General features: G+C 37.0%; 1 protein-coding gene across 1 annotated transcript; it reads right to left on the reverse strand.

The window, feature by feature from the left end:
- Nucleotides 1–708: 708 nt before the first annotated feature.
- Nucleotides 709–5414, reverse strand: LOC137962791 (double-stranded RNA-binding protein 6-like). Its single transcript, XM_068809863.1, has 3 exons — nt 4962–5414; nt 2260–2479; nt 709–1550 (listed from the first exon to the last, which is right to left on the reverse strand). Exons 1-3 carry the CDS (start codon nt 5205–5207, stop codon nt 832–834), a joined length of 1185 nt encoding a protein of 394 aa, XP_068665964.1. The 5' UTR covers nt 5208–5414; the 3' UTR covers nt 709–831.
- Nucleotides 5415–14270: the final 8856 nt, after the last annotated feature.

Consider the following 14270-nt stretch of genomic DNA (forward strand, 5'->3'; position numbering starts at 1 on the left):
CTACCAATGCCTCTGCTCTTCCATTTCTCTTCACCAGACAATACGTTCACTATGATTCCGTTTGCCCCAATTGCTACCAATATCACTGCTCTTCCTATCCTTTCACTTCAAATAACCCTCAAAACAAATCTTCTTACATAACTAGTACCAAGTTCATAGTTTCAATTGCGACAAGACAATATTAGCATCTCTAATACTAACAATGGCATATCTTTAAGGGACATATTAAAGTATAAACATAATCCCTTCAATTATCAGATAAAATCCCATTAAATTTATCCCATGTTATATTTATCTTCTCATATAAAAATTATCTTTTCAGTTTTAAATGATATAAATATCACCCTTAATCAATTATAAAAATATGATTCAATTCATCATCTAACTCAACATCTAATATCCCATTCATTGCCCGTTGCATGTAGGTTTGGATTTGTTAGAAAGGCAAATACTCACAGATTTAGTTTCAGGAGCCAACATCCCGTAGTCTATAAAGGCGAACTGGCGAATATTTCTTAGTAAAATACTCTTTTTATCTACGAGCTCATCCGGAAGGGCGTCCAGCCACGACCGCAACACATGAACGCTGCTTTCTAGTAAGAACCGTATTTGAATTGCCGGGGTACCGCTGTAACTACTTATCTAAACAAAGACAATAAAATCACCGTAAAGGGGAACAGAGGAAAAGAGAAAAGGGGGGAAAGGGGATAAAGAAAAAATGAACAAAAATGACAAGAGAACAAACCAAAAGGCAGAACATATAAACTAAAAGACGAAGAAAAAGAAAGGTACGAAAAAGTCTCTCAGGGGTTGGATTTCCTCCTATCAGCACTAGATCTTGAGCTGTTTGAGGTTCTGTATTGCCGATTCTTGTAGATCATTAGTCATTGAATTTCCAATCTCCTCAATCCTCACTGATGGCCTCGCCTGTGGTGGAACAGTCACAAAAACCTGGGGAGGTTCTTCTATCCTCATCAATGGAGCTGGAGCAGCAAACACAGGCACAGCAGGTCTTATATGCACAGGAGGAGCAATACGCAAGGGAGGACCGATCACCCGAGGAGCACAACAGCCAGCTGGAGGAGGGAGAGGAGGAGCTGAGAATACTGGCACTGCACTCCTAATTGTCACAGGCGGGGCCACTCCATGATACGGAGATCTGTAGTGCCGAACAAGAACATAAGGTGCTGCTCCTGGAGCAGGGAACTTCAGTGTGCGGGGCCCACGATTCTCAGGTGGTGAGAAAGGCGTTGATGACGGCTGCCCATCATTGGAACAAGTTGGCGTGGGTCTGATTCTTGGGGCAGACTTCGGGCGAATAAAGGGAAGAATTTTAGATCCAGTGACAGGTGGAGGCTGAGACGCGTATGTTTTATTTTCCAGCATTGGGAATTTTTTGGGGAAAGGAAGAGCATTGGGTGTATTTGCAGTAGCCACTGCCATCTTCTCCTTGATACGGTAATTGAGTAGAGCTCGTGCTATGGTGATCTGCTCCTGCTCGTCATTGTTATTCTCCGTCTCTGATGATGAGCTTGCAGCTTCCTGTGCCACTGATTACGATGAAGGCAATGTCACAATCATGTCCATATATAAAATCAAAGTACTTTTATGAATTTTTTGCACACACCATTGACACTCATTAGTTACAATCTATCCTAATAAGAAAATCCAGTAGTGCTGACAAGCCTTGTGCATAGCACAACTGGGATTCATACAGATCAAAGGCATACTAGCACACCAGTAAAACTTTCAGAATACACAAGAGCAACATGGCATGTTACTTGTGTTATAAATTTGGAACAAAATACTTTTACAACATCCTGTAAAGAAGTAACCAATATATGTTATACCAAATTTAACATTAACTATAGTTTAGATTAATGTGAGAACCCTTTCACAGAACTAGTTTCACAAGAATCTGATCATGGGTCCTTGGTTTTGGGTACACATGAATGGCAGGATGGTTTTTAGCAAAGTACAGCAAGCACTATTAGTTGTATTTTCAAGGTTGCATATTTGTTCAGCTATTTCTGGTTCATTGCATGAAGAGAGGTTATTCAATATTCCTGAAGAACCAAGTGATCATCCATCCATAGAAAATTGCCATGGAAGCATGATCACCTTCACCACAGGGAACAAGAGAGCTTTTAGGAGTTAGAGAAAACATAGGCACATAATGGGAATGGAAAGGGACAGCTTTGGTCTTCTTTCTCAAGAAAATCTGCAACAAGGGCCATAGTAGAGAGAAAAATGTCTTACATTTTTTAAGTGAAGACCAAGCAGCCATGGCTGCATTCTTCTCTGCTTGCTTCTTGTTCTTAGCCGGTTCACCAGTGAAAGTGATGCCAGCTAGCTCCACAGTGCATGTAAACACAGGAAGATGTCCAAGCCCTGAGCGAAATGTTGTGTATGCAGGAAGTGGTGCTCCAACTCTTTGTGCTATCTCTTGCAACAAATTTTTGTAGACTCCTGTTTCGTCCTGTCAATGCCATCTAATTAGTGATTTATAGAGACCCTAACCTTCATATTTTAAAGTGCATAATGCATAGACAAAATTATCCACAAGGATTTCGGATTGAAGGACACAATGTTGCTCAACCCTCAAACAGCCTCATTGAAACTGAAGCACACCATTTAAGCAACAATACACATACCTATAATGGGACTCGCAATTGGATTAGCTCAAACAACAAGTAGAAAGAGACTGATTCCATTAGGAATTAGTAGGGAACCAGTTAAAATATTATAGAACTTAGTTACACAGAGTAATCTTAGGAAAAAGTCCTGTCTTTTCAGTAGTTTCACAGAATAGTCTTAGAAAAAGGTCCTGTAATTTTCAGTGACTAGAAAATGGGAAGAGAGAAAGGAGAATGCAATTAGTTGCCAGCAACTTAATTGAAATCCACCCTTCACAGAAACAGAAAATCAGCCTGTACTTGCAAGTGCTTCCTTCAAATCCACCCGCAAAAGCAGCATACTATTCCCTGCCTTACCATTTAGGTGATTAACATATGTTTTTATTTTCCTCTTTCAACATCAAAAATCATTATATCATAAGAGACTAACCCGAGTATCTTATCAAGAATCATTGCTCCAAGAAAATGCATTTGCAGAAACAGTTCAGAAGAACCTATCAGCACCATGTCCTGTAAGAGGAACTCTTTTCCAATCACATGTCAATAAAACCCCAGAACATCAAGTTGTTGCAACACTGTCAAAGCAGATTTACCTGTTTGACTCGCCCTATTATATATCCTACGATAGAATTTTAGAAAGAAAAGGACTAAACAGTCTTTAATGCAAATTTTTGGAACCATCTATGTAAATTTCGGCTAATTTGAGAAATCTATAGCATGAATCCTACAGTTCTACCTCATAACACAAGTTTGAATCAGAGAGGGCGACTCAATTGTAAATAGCCACTAATAAGCCTAGAATACCCCACCAATGGAAGTCACAGGAAAAACCAATGCTTCTGTTGCTATGCAAAAAAAACCACAAACAGCACAAGGAACAAATAACAAAAATTAATCTGTTGCGAAAAGAAGAAAACAAGTAACGGAGACTTCAGTTAGCAACAGGGGACTACCGCCAAAGTCCATGAATGGGCCAGACCAGCGACAACCCCATGTTATTTATGCCCTATAACATGGTATGTACAGCATAAATAGGTGATGATTCGCTCCTGATATTTAAAATGTCTAAAGCAAATCCTCAAATTCCAAAACTGATATGTACTAAAATTTGACCCCGGATCAAGTAATTGAAACAGAGTACAATAGTATAGGACAACTGGTCACAAACTGTTAAATTTGTCAATAAGTTTATCAATGACATCCATGGAGTTGACAGTAAAACTCAGTGAAGCAACTGGGAACTAGAGTACCATAGTGAGACATGCCTAATCTCGCTTCAGATAAGATTTAAATATTTCATTTTGGATAAGCTTTATAAAACATAATCCACCGATGCATGGACAACATGTATAAAGAAAACATAGAAATTTTATTTATACCAGGGGTAGCAGCCATTTTCCCGATAGAAAAATGCAACAAAATCAATTCTGCATTGTGGCAAAACAGAGCAAGTAGATGACACCTAAACCCACTGACATATGCAAGAATAACGGCAACAGTTGTTACCACCATATAGGCCAGACAAATAAGTAGTAATAAAATGGATCTCAACGATACTTCTAACAACCTTTCCCCGACTTCCTGATAATGAATTTAGAAAAGAGAAAAGATCAAACGATCTGGTAGTCTAGTAAACGCTTTGTCAAGATGAAACGGAGCCATCTGCCACAGAAACGGCTCTATGCCAGGCGGTGATCCATCCCCAAACAAGGATCCATAAAAAGAACCCGAACCGTATAACGTTACACAATAGCAAAACGCTGTAGGAAGGGCTCGGAGAATCTTCGAATTGCCGCTACCACAATAGCACACCAAGCGCACCAGAAAATATGCTAGATAAAAGTCTGCACACCTATACGGCTCACGACAGCATGTTCTACTGCTTTTGACGCGTTTCCTTCCTCTCGAAAGACGAAAGACGAGGTGAAAATAACGGTAACCCTCACGTCGCCGGCCATAAAAGAGTTCCCGTCTCGAATCCGAGATTTGGAGCTAAAATAGTTTCACCGCGCACTAAGCGTATAAGCAACGCAAGAAATTCTGATCTTGCATCGGCAACTTTAAAGACGAACAGCTAACATTGCAGAGAAGAGAGCGTATGATGCTCCATGGAGAGTCATAAGGCAAGATAGCCTTCTCACGCATCCTCACAACAGGTCACTTCTCAACCAAAAAAGAAATAAGAAAAAAGAAAAAAGCAAAGCAACTTAAGAGCAGACATGAAAACCCTAGGAGCCTAACCAAAGTGAAATAAAACCGTAACGAGGAGAAAAGAACAGATGCCAAATCCGGCGGGCCCTAAATGCGGAAGAGTGGATTTCTTACCAGAATCCTGGCGGCCAGGGAATGAGAGGGGCCTCTATTAGAAAGCGAATTCAGCGCTATCTCAGCCGCCGAATGCTCAGCTTGCCGTAACGTTGTACAATAGTTAGGGCTTTCGAAGACCTCGCCGTTAAAATTAACAGCCGCCTTGAACCTCGGCGCATGGTCTGGTCCTTCTCTTATACACGAATAAGAAGGCAGGTTGAAGCAGCTCCTTTGTGCCAGCTCTTGCAGCTGGTTTTTATACATCTCTCCAGAAGTCCTTCAATCTCGCCTTCTGATCGCCGGAAAAAAAAAATGAAAATGCTGGCCTAAGACGTCAAAATTTTCCACCTGAAAGAAGAGAAATCGAGAGATCGAAGAGTCCCTAGGGTTTTCTCGGATTTAGGAAGAGAGACAGAAAGAGCGGAAGGAAAAAGAGAGAGCAGAGGATCTGAAAGCAAAGGAGGAAACGAGGGGCGTTTTGTAGTGGTGCCGTTTTCTATTTTATGTTACTCCAGTTTAATATTTTACTTATTCGTTGTTTCAAACTCTTTTTTTCTCTACTTTATTAATGGCTGCAGTCGGTCAACTGCACGTTTGGCTGCATGGGTGCCTTTTTTTTGCATGGATCCTCTCTCTTCTTAGACTTTTCGTATATTTAATTTTTTTTTTTTTTTCATCCTTCAACTACTCAGGTCTCCAACGTCCTCTCTTCTTCCCTACGGCTCAAGTAGCAAATCCAGCACACGTTCAATTACAGTAATACCCTTACTCTGAATACCAAATGCCCCGATAGGTATATGCAGCTATCTCCATTTCTGCAAAGGTCAATGTTGTCATATAATTTTTAACTGTCGTCGACGAGCCTTTCTTCCTTGCCATAACGTTATGAAACCACCTTGGATTCTCCGAAAGCGTTTAAGAGTGGCGTGGAATTACGAGAACACCCTCGACTTCTCCGAAGAAAAAAGCGATCCGATATCTGGGCTGGACCTTCCATCTCGGATTTCCAGATCGGAAAAGAATCGGTAGCATTAATGGAAACGTTTGTCCTTTTTCGTAAATAAAAGGAATTTCATGTAATATACGAGTAGGCTACTTGCATAATACAACTGAACATAACGCGTCATCTTTTGTTTCGAAAAGTTGAACGATCGACATTAGCGATGACATGTCTGTGTCGGCCTTCGTCACCCTTCCCTCCCCGTGTGTTTGGTTTGGTGGGGGAACCTTGTGACGGCAGTTAGCTTGTTAGACTGCTTTGCTACGGAAGAGTTGAAACGTGAGAATCACAATTCCTCCGTCAAAAGTAACTGTACACACATATCAGCATTGGGAGTTAAATTTAATTCTAAATTTATAAGATATAGATAAATATTAAGCATATAAAAATGTAAGGATTAAGGTATGCTAAGTAATTTAAATATATTATCGTTAAGCGAGTCAAATCTAATAAATTTACATAATCTTTAGGGGGGGTTAGAATTTATATGTTGTTGGTTGCTGTAGTTTTTTTAATTAAACATAATAATTTTATTAAATTTAAGTATTTGTGATTAATATAGAACTACACACATGAATTTTTCTTAAACTTATGAGTAGGGGTGGCATCGAGCCGAGCCGAGTTAAGCTCGAACTTACATATGTTTGAACTTGATTTGATCTGAATATTTCGTACTTGAGCTCAGCTTAAGCTTAAAATTGGAATCAAACTTGAACCCAAAAATTTTATATTTAAAATTACAAAAATAAATAAATAAATAAATAAAATATTATGACGAACTTCGTACCATTGGACTTCAAGCTATCAGAGAGGACTCTATGACTTTGTAATAGAGCATATTAATGTATAATAGTCAGTTTAATAGACCTAAAAAAAAGAACAAACATTTCCATAAATAGTATTTATTCCATTGGCAAACAACAACATTAGATGTTGAAGGACCCAAAAGGGTTTTGAATGATGGATCATCTTTAAAGTTTGAGTTAAATAAGGATAACTATCAACCAACTAAAGAGGGAATTGGCGAGAGCAATTAGATTAAAGAGTATTTTTATAAAAAAAATCTCAAACTTGGGTTATTATGCTTAACAAGCATTATTTCAAGTTTGAACTCAAGTAAAAAGTCAACTGAGTTGATCTCAAATAGTTTGCGAACCGGTTTGGTTTGGTGCCACCCCTATTTATGGGCCAATTATTAAATACTTAACTTGTCTGTAACTAAATGAATAAAAATAATAACTAAACCCTCCTTAGTTTCCTTAAAATCACTATAAGTGACCAAAACATTTTAAGCGTGGCAACAAGTACAAGTGCAACTATCAATTGCTTTTCCCAAAAACAAAAACAAAAAAAAAACAAGGAAAAGAAAGAAAGCAATATTATAGTCTTACTTGGTTTGTTGTGTTACCTAAAGCATGATAAAACATTAGCAAGTAGGAGCCCGGAGTGATCTGCCTCAACTAATTTGATAGGTATTCGACCAAGTTTGTAATATGATGCCATTACGGTAAAAATGACATCTACAAGTATCGTAATGTCAACCTTAGTTTCGGCCTTAATATAGAAGTGCTGTGACTATTCCTTGGTCTATTAGCATTGATTAATGAAAATGGATTAGGGAAGAAAGATAAGTTTATTTGATAAAAAAAAAAAAAAAAAAAAAAAGGGTTTGTCACATGAGCTCAAGACCACAAAGTCATTAGCTATTATTATCTAGTGCTTTAACTGAAAATAAAATAAAAGAGAAGACGGTAGTGATGGATGTATATTTCTAGTTAGACAGAGACATGTTCCCAAATGTATTTAAGGCCGTTACATCATGCCCATTGACAAATCAAGCTATGCACAACTCAGTTATCTCGATCACCCCTTTTCTGAGGCAGGCCCCATGTGCTTAAAATAGATTCCGATTAGGTAAGGGTAGGATCAACGGCTTTTTCAGCCGTCCGATCAACAACTATCTCAACCGTCCGATCAATAACTTCACACCAAATTATTTTTCATATTGGATTCAATGTCTCGTTTACTTCGGACAGATAGATATGTAAGCGAGTAACTCTTTTTAATAAATCCGTTATCACGTGGAGTGTACTTTCAATTGAATGAGGCTAATACATTGCATTTGCACCTTTGGGCTTATTGTATGCAATCAACATTCGAAAAAAGAAAAAAATTGTCCTTGGAAATGGAGTTATGAGGTTACGTAGAGGAGGACATTTATCCATAATTACTGTAATATCCGCCATTTAAGTCATTGTGGCATCGGATTCCTGTGAAGCAACCTAGAAATATTTATTCGGAGGAAGTACTAATTAATGGGTCACGTAAAGGTTTGTTTATACAATTAATCACGTTAGCATTCATGAATACGAATACTCATTAACTCCTCCTATTCTTCTTTAAAATCCGTAACCGCTATTACACGCTTACAAGTAAAGGAGTTTTAACTCTCTGTTTTGACTCGCAAACGACAACTTAGTTTCGAGTGCCTTTAATTGTAATCGGGTCAAACCCCCAATTGATTACTCAAGCTTATGAACCGAGTTACTGGACCGAGTTGGTTTGGTGAAGTAGATGATTTTAATAACATTTGTCAACTTTAATCTTCTTCCAAAAAAATCACAATTTGTACATGAACACGTGTCAAACGGACATAACTGCAGGTTCTGGTTCAAGTACTCGTATGATTCGATATGGCCCAATAAATGTTTAACAACTTTTAATTTAAAATCAGGGTTTTCTGGGACAGAAAGATTGAGTCCCTGTTCAATATCTGATCCAACTAGGTTGAGTCACGAGTCAACTGGATAAATAGAAAAATCATGTGCAAATCCAAACCCCAAAATCCTTAGGCCTTTTGTTAGTGCCTTTCCCAGGAAATAAGGATTGGATAAGAGAGTAATAAAGGCAAATGTAGAATCGTAATTGATGACCTTGACTCCGCTCAGATGTGTACAAAACCATTACCCTCCAAAATGCAGCCACGCCTTTATTAAACTAATACACTTACGGAATTGGCCATTGGCCATTGGCCACATTAAACCCACCGAGTGCCCACCCCCAATTTTTTAATGAATCTAGTTGCTCATTTATCAGGGCGGCTCCTATTAGTTTAGGTCCCATATATTCATATCCGAACTGTCTAAACTTTAATACGACACACACCATATACATCATATGTGACACATATTTGAAATAAGGGCAGTGGCCCTGCCACTAATATGGCGCATCTAGCACAATCTATTCACTTTCGACTTTCTACGTGTTCCTATTAATAAATATTAGGTTGACAGCTAGATGCTTTTATGCTATTCATTCGCATAAGGGGTGTCAATGTTGTAAGTCTTTTACGTGATTTATTATCCCCTATCTATTAAATAGAACGAAATTCGAAGAAATTTTCTTTTTCCTTAAATAATTATAGTTTTTTTGTAATTATTTTATCCATATACCCTTTTTCATCATTCAATACCTAGGCAAATAAATGTTATATACCATTTAAGCCAAAGTTTTAAATGGTATAAAACATTTAATTCAGACACTAATAGTGGACTGTACTGGTTTGGGTACGCCTCAGTGGGTTGGTTTTGGGTTTTACCCAATTGTTTAATGGGTTTGAAATTAAACTCTAAACCTGAAACCCGAACCTAACCCTATACCTGACCAAAAAAAAAAAAAACCTGAAAAAAATCTAAAATATCAAACCTGACCACAACCCGATTACCATCCATACAATTCGGTTCTCGCCCCTAAAATTGAATGTATTAGATGTTACATGTCATGTAGTCCAATGCTGTAACACCCGTATTCGAAATATATTGAACACCATATAAACATAATAACTGTATGCTCACCAATGTGAGTGAGAAGGATAAAAGAAACTGTCCACGGCACTAGGAGGGTAAATTATAAAGACAAGGCACAACAAATATTCCTTTGCATTTTCGGCCTTATAGTTATTTTATTAAAAACATTCTTATTTCTAGTCATGGAGCTTATGAGTTTGCAATGTTATTTTTATTTATGGTAGATTGCACATCAACAGCTCCTTGTCTCATAAATGTAGAAAATATAAGAAAAACAAACATTGTTGAGAGGTTGAAACAAAATGAGATAATAGAAATGGATGAGATCAGGCATTGCGACTAAGGGTGTGAAGTTAATCGAAATTCAGATCACTTTTGTCGAAGAAGTAAAGTTGATTCAATTTTTGATGCTTTTAGAAACCTTCACTTGATATTTAGATGAGAATTTGGGTTATACATTTATATATGGCAAATTTGAATTCTAACAGAGCAATCTAAGAGACTTCTCTTCAACTCTCTACTTCAAAGAGTCTTTAGCTCTCCTCTTGTTCAGCTCCCTTCAAATGCCAAAGGAGTTCGCTAAAGAGGCGAGGGTGGATCAACCACCTTTCCTTTTTCTCCTTTATCTCTTTACCAAATTTTTATTCCATGAGATTGTGACATGTGAGAAGACTAGGTCTTTGTTTCTTGAGATTGTGACATGTGGCAAAGCAAAGTCTTCATTCCTTGAGATGAAGGAATGTGGCAAAACTAAGTCTTTTGTCATATGTTGGATGATGCCATGCGGAACTCTTTCACTTATGTGTAACTCCTTTGTTTGTGGGGTTTTAAGTGATATTTTTCTTTAATTTGGTTTTGGTAGTGGCATGGTAAATCGACTACATGTTAATCGTCTATCGTGTTTAATCATCTATCGTGTTTAATCTTGATAATCAGTCATGATTTTAATAAAAATTATGACATTGACAATTAACAAACTATTTGACTAGACCTCAATGCTTTGATCGTTAAGATCTTCAATTTTGATCATGGATCAGTCGATGATTTAAGTTCCTTCTGTCTAGGTCATTGATCGATATGAACAAAGGCACCACCTAAGTACAACTATTTTTTCTTTACATATACTCACAAAAGATAAATCCAGTGGTCCCAATGCAAGTGATGATACCTCACCAAGGCATTCAACAATGGAAATTCAAATAGAATTAAGGCCTATCCGGTTTGATTTCACGAGATTGGACATACACAACATATCTTTGAAGCTGAAATACTCTGAAGAGTCTTTCACTTATCAAGTTGTACGTTATCTTCCTGTGTAGATTTTTCTGTTTATCTTTTAGTTTCTTTTTCTCTTTCTTTCTTCCTCTTTTTTGGCTTTTCTCTTCTTCTTTCTTTTTCTCTGCTTTTCTTTCTCCTCATTTTTTTTTTCATGTTCTTCTCCCTTTGCTTCTTCTTCTTCTACTCTGTTTTTTTTTTTTCAATTTTTTTCTTCATGCTTTTTTCTTTTGTGTTTTTTTTCTTACACAACGTATCTTTGAAGCTAAAATACTCTGAAGAGTCTTTCACTTATCAAGTTGTACATTATCTTCCTATGTAGATTATGAATCTTGGGTAACTAAGTGAGAGGGAAAGTTTCTGTCAACGAGGATTCATGGGATCCTTATCCCAGTCAAATCTACATAGCATTCATTGTGGAAGATCCAATTTGATAAGTTTCTAAGTCAATCTTCATTTTTCTTGGGCATATTTTCTCTCTTCTCCTTCTTGTTTTCGTCTATTCTTCTTTTCTTTTTCTTTATCTTCTCATTTTTCTTCCTTTACTTTTGGATTTTTCTGTTCATCTTTTAGTTTCTTTTTCTCTTTCTTTCTTCCTCTTCTTCGGTTTTTCTCTTCTTCTTTCTTCTTTCTTTTTCTTTGCTTTTATTTGTCCTCATTGTTTTTCATTTTCTTCTCCCTTTGCTTCTTCTTCTTCTACTCATTTTTCTTTTTTCTTTTTTCAATTTTTTTCTTTTCACTTTTTTCTTTTTTCTTTTCTTTTGGAGTACTCTTGTGGTTGGAGACGATTCCACAACCATCATAGCACTATCCAGAAACCATTCGACCCACAAGAAGTCTTGATTGTAAAATTGACTTCTTGGCTTTTGAGGTTTTTGTCTTCACCACTTTCATTTTGAAGGCTTGATTGTAACAAAATTTGATTTTGTGACTGAATCAATAACTATTTCTCCTTGTTCAATAAGCTTGAAGAGTTTGTCTTTTAAGGTAAAACATTCTCCTATAGGATGTCCAACCATTTGATGGTACTTGCAATACCGTGGATCATTTACCTTGCTGATATGTTTTTTTTGCATTTATGAAGCATCCTCATTTAGAAAGGGGTACTTTTTTCATGTCTTTCCTGAGAGTAATGTGGAGGGACAACGAGAATAAAAAGAGAGAAGATGAGAGAAGAAAAGAGAGGAGAGGTTCTAGGGTACAAATTTTAATTTTTCATTTGGCCAATACCCTCATTTATACATTTTTCAATGCATTATTTGGAGAAATCCTCAATCAATTAGGTTCCCTAGTTCCATAAATTAAAGAAAGATCGTAGGAGATTGAGAGATTACATCAATCTAAGAGAGATTCTAGGAATCTAAAAGATTACATCAATTAAAGATAATTCTTTCTATTCTAACAAGATTTCATCTTCTTCAAGATAGATACGCTTGACTCCTTTGACCAGCCCCTTGTCCATTTATGCCCTTGAGTTTCTCTTTTCTAGGAGGTAGCACCACTTTCTACCTTTTTCGTGGCACCACTTTTGTATTTTTCTTTACTTATTCTCTCCTGCTTCTCTTCTTCCTTAGGATAATTTTTCTCTATCACGAGTGCACCACCAACTTGATTTGTCACCAAAGAGTTTACTTCATTGTGACATTAATTGCATGAAATTCAAGGATCAAAGTCTTGGGACATGGTTTTGATTGTTTTTGTCTTTTGAAGTTCAGAAATTGGTATGTTGTGGTCTTTTGTAGCTAACTCTTGGAAGTCTTTTGAATTTCTACTTTAAGTACAACAACTCCCACTTAATCCCCGACATGCACATTTTGATTTCTATCGCTATCTCAAGGATTTTGCTATCCTTGCAATTCAAGTTCAAGATATGCCAATAGTTAATGTAGTCGATTACTTTTTTGTCCCTTCTTTGTTTTGTATTGTTGAGCTCCACCAATATGGCATTGCGGCAAGTGTTATAGAATTGACTTAAGAATTAATTTTTGAGTTGATGCCAACTGTTAATGGACTCTAGGGTTACTTCAACAAGCCAATCAAACACATTTATTTTTAATAAGCAATTAAATTGTTTCACCATAAAGTCACCATATGTCTCTCGATACTGTTGCAAGTTCGATGAAGTGGGCAACATGTTGCTATGGGTTGTTATTTCCATCAAAATGTCGGAACTTGGGCAGCTTGTATCCAATTGACATTCTTAAATCTTGGATGCTCCTATTCTAAGGTGAACATATACTTCAGATGTCGTTTGTACTCCATCTATTAGTTGAAGGTCTCGAACAACATTTTCAATGATTACCTTGAGAGAGTCGATCGATAAGGTGTCTTCTTCTACATCTTGAAGAACTTGTTCACTTGTTTGTGTAGTAGAAGAAGTTGAGTAGTGTTGGGGAGCATTTTTGGTACAAGAGATCATTTTTGGGACTAGAAGATTCTGCAAGGTTTGTATGACTCAGCTTGGGAAATGAATTGTACAATTTGAGCATCTATTGCCTTATTTTGCTAGTTTCTTTCCTTCATCATTTGTTGTGACTCAATAATTTGCTCCTCTAAAGTGGTTTCTTGTGTCATCATGACAAATATACTAACTCTTGGAAAAGTTAGTTGAGGTGAATTTTCTTTTTGTAATGATTGGAGATTCCCTATATCTTTATGAGAAGAACTATTACAACACTCTTCATATTTCTTTACCATTGTCAACACCATGTGGTTTGAAGGACAAGGGAGACTTGTAGATTGAGTTTTGAGGTGAAGTTCTACATTTATAGTTATTGCAGACATGGCCGCCTAAAGATTAGCATGATGTATGACCTTCTTTGCACATTTGAAATCCTTAAACGCTTTCATAAGTCAAATAACTGGACTTGAATGAATTGTTATTATGGTGCTTGAAATAATCACCTTGTTTCGCTTTGACGGCCCCATGACTGATTTTGTGTCTAACTGCCTTCTCCTGTTTAAGTAGATGGCAATAAGATTTTCCTTCTTTGGACGTGACTGACTCAAATTTGAGCTTGTGGTGTTCAGATCATCAATCTTTTTTTGTGCCTTGAGATGTCATAATGTTGGAGTTGATTTTTTTTCTCAAGTTTGTGGAGAAAGAGATAAGAGGTAGAGATTGTCCTACCTAGTATACCAAAAATGTGGATATACAAAGGAGTCAGTTCGTCAAACAACACGACCCTCTAATTCAATCACCACATAACAAATACAAATCATCTTTTTAGTAGAAGTAAAGCTGGT

The sequence above is a fragment of the Aristolochia californica genome, unplaced genomic scaffold (genome assembly GCF_029961685.1).
Source record: "Aristolochia californica isolate CCGP_79_NKW_82.1479 unplaced genomic scaffold, dmAriCali1.0.hap1 SCAF_4, whole genome shotgun sequence".
Taxonomy (NCBI): Eukaryota; Viridiplantae; Streptophyta; class Magnoliopsida; order Piperales; family Aristolochiaceae; genus Aristolochia; species Aristolochia californica.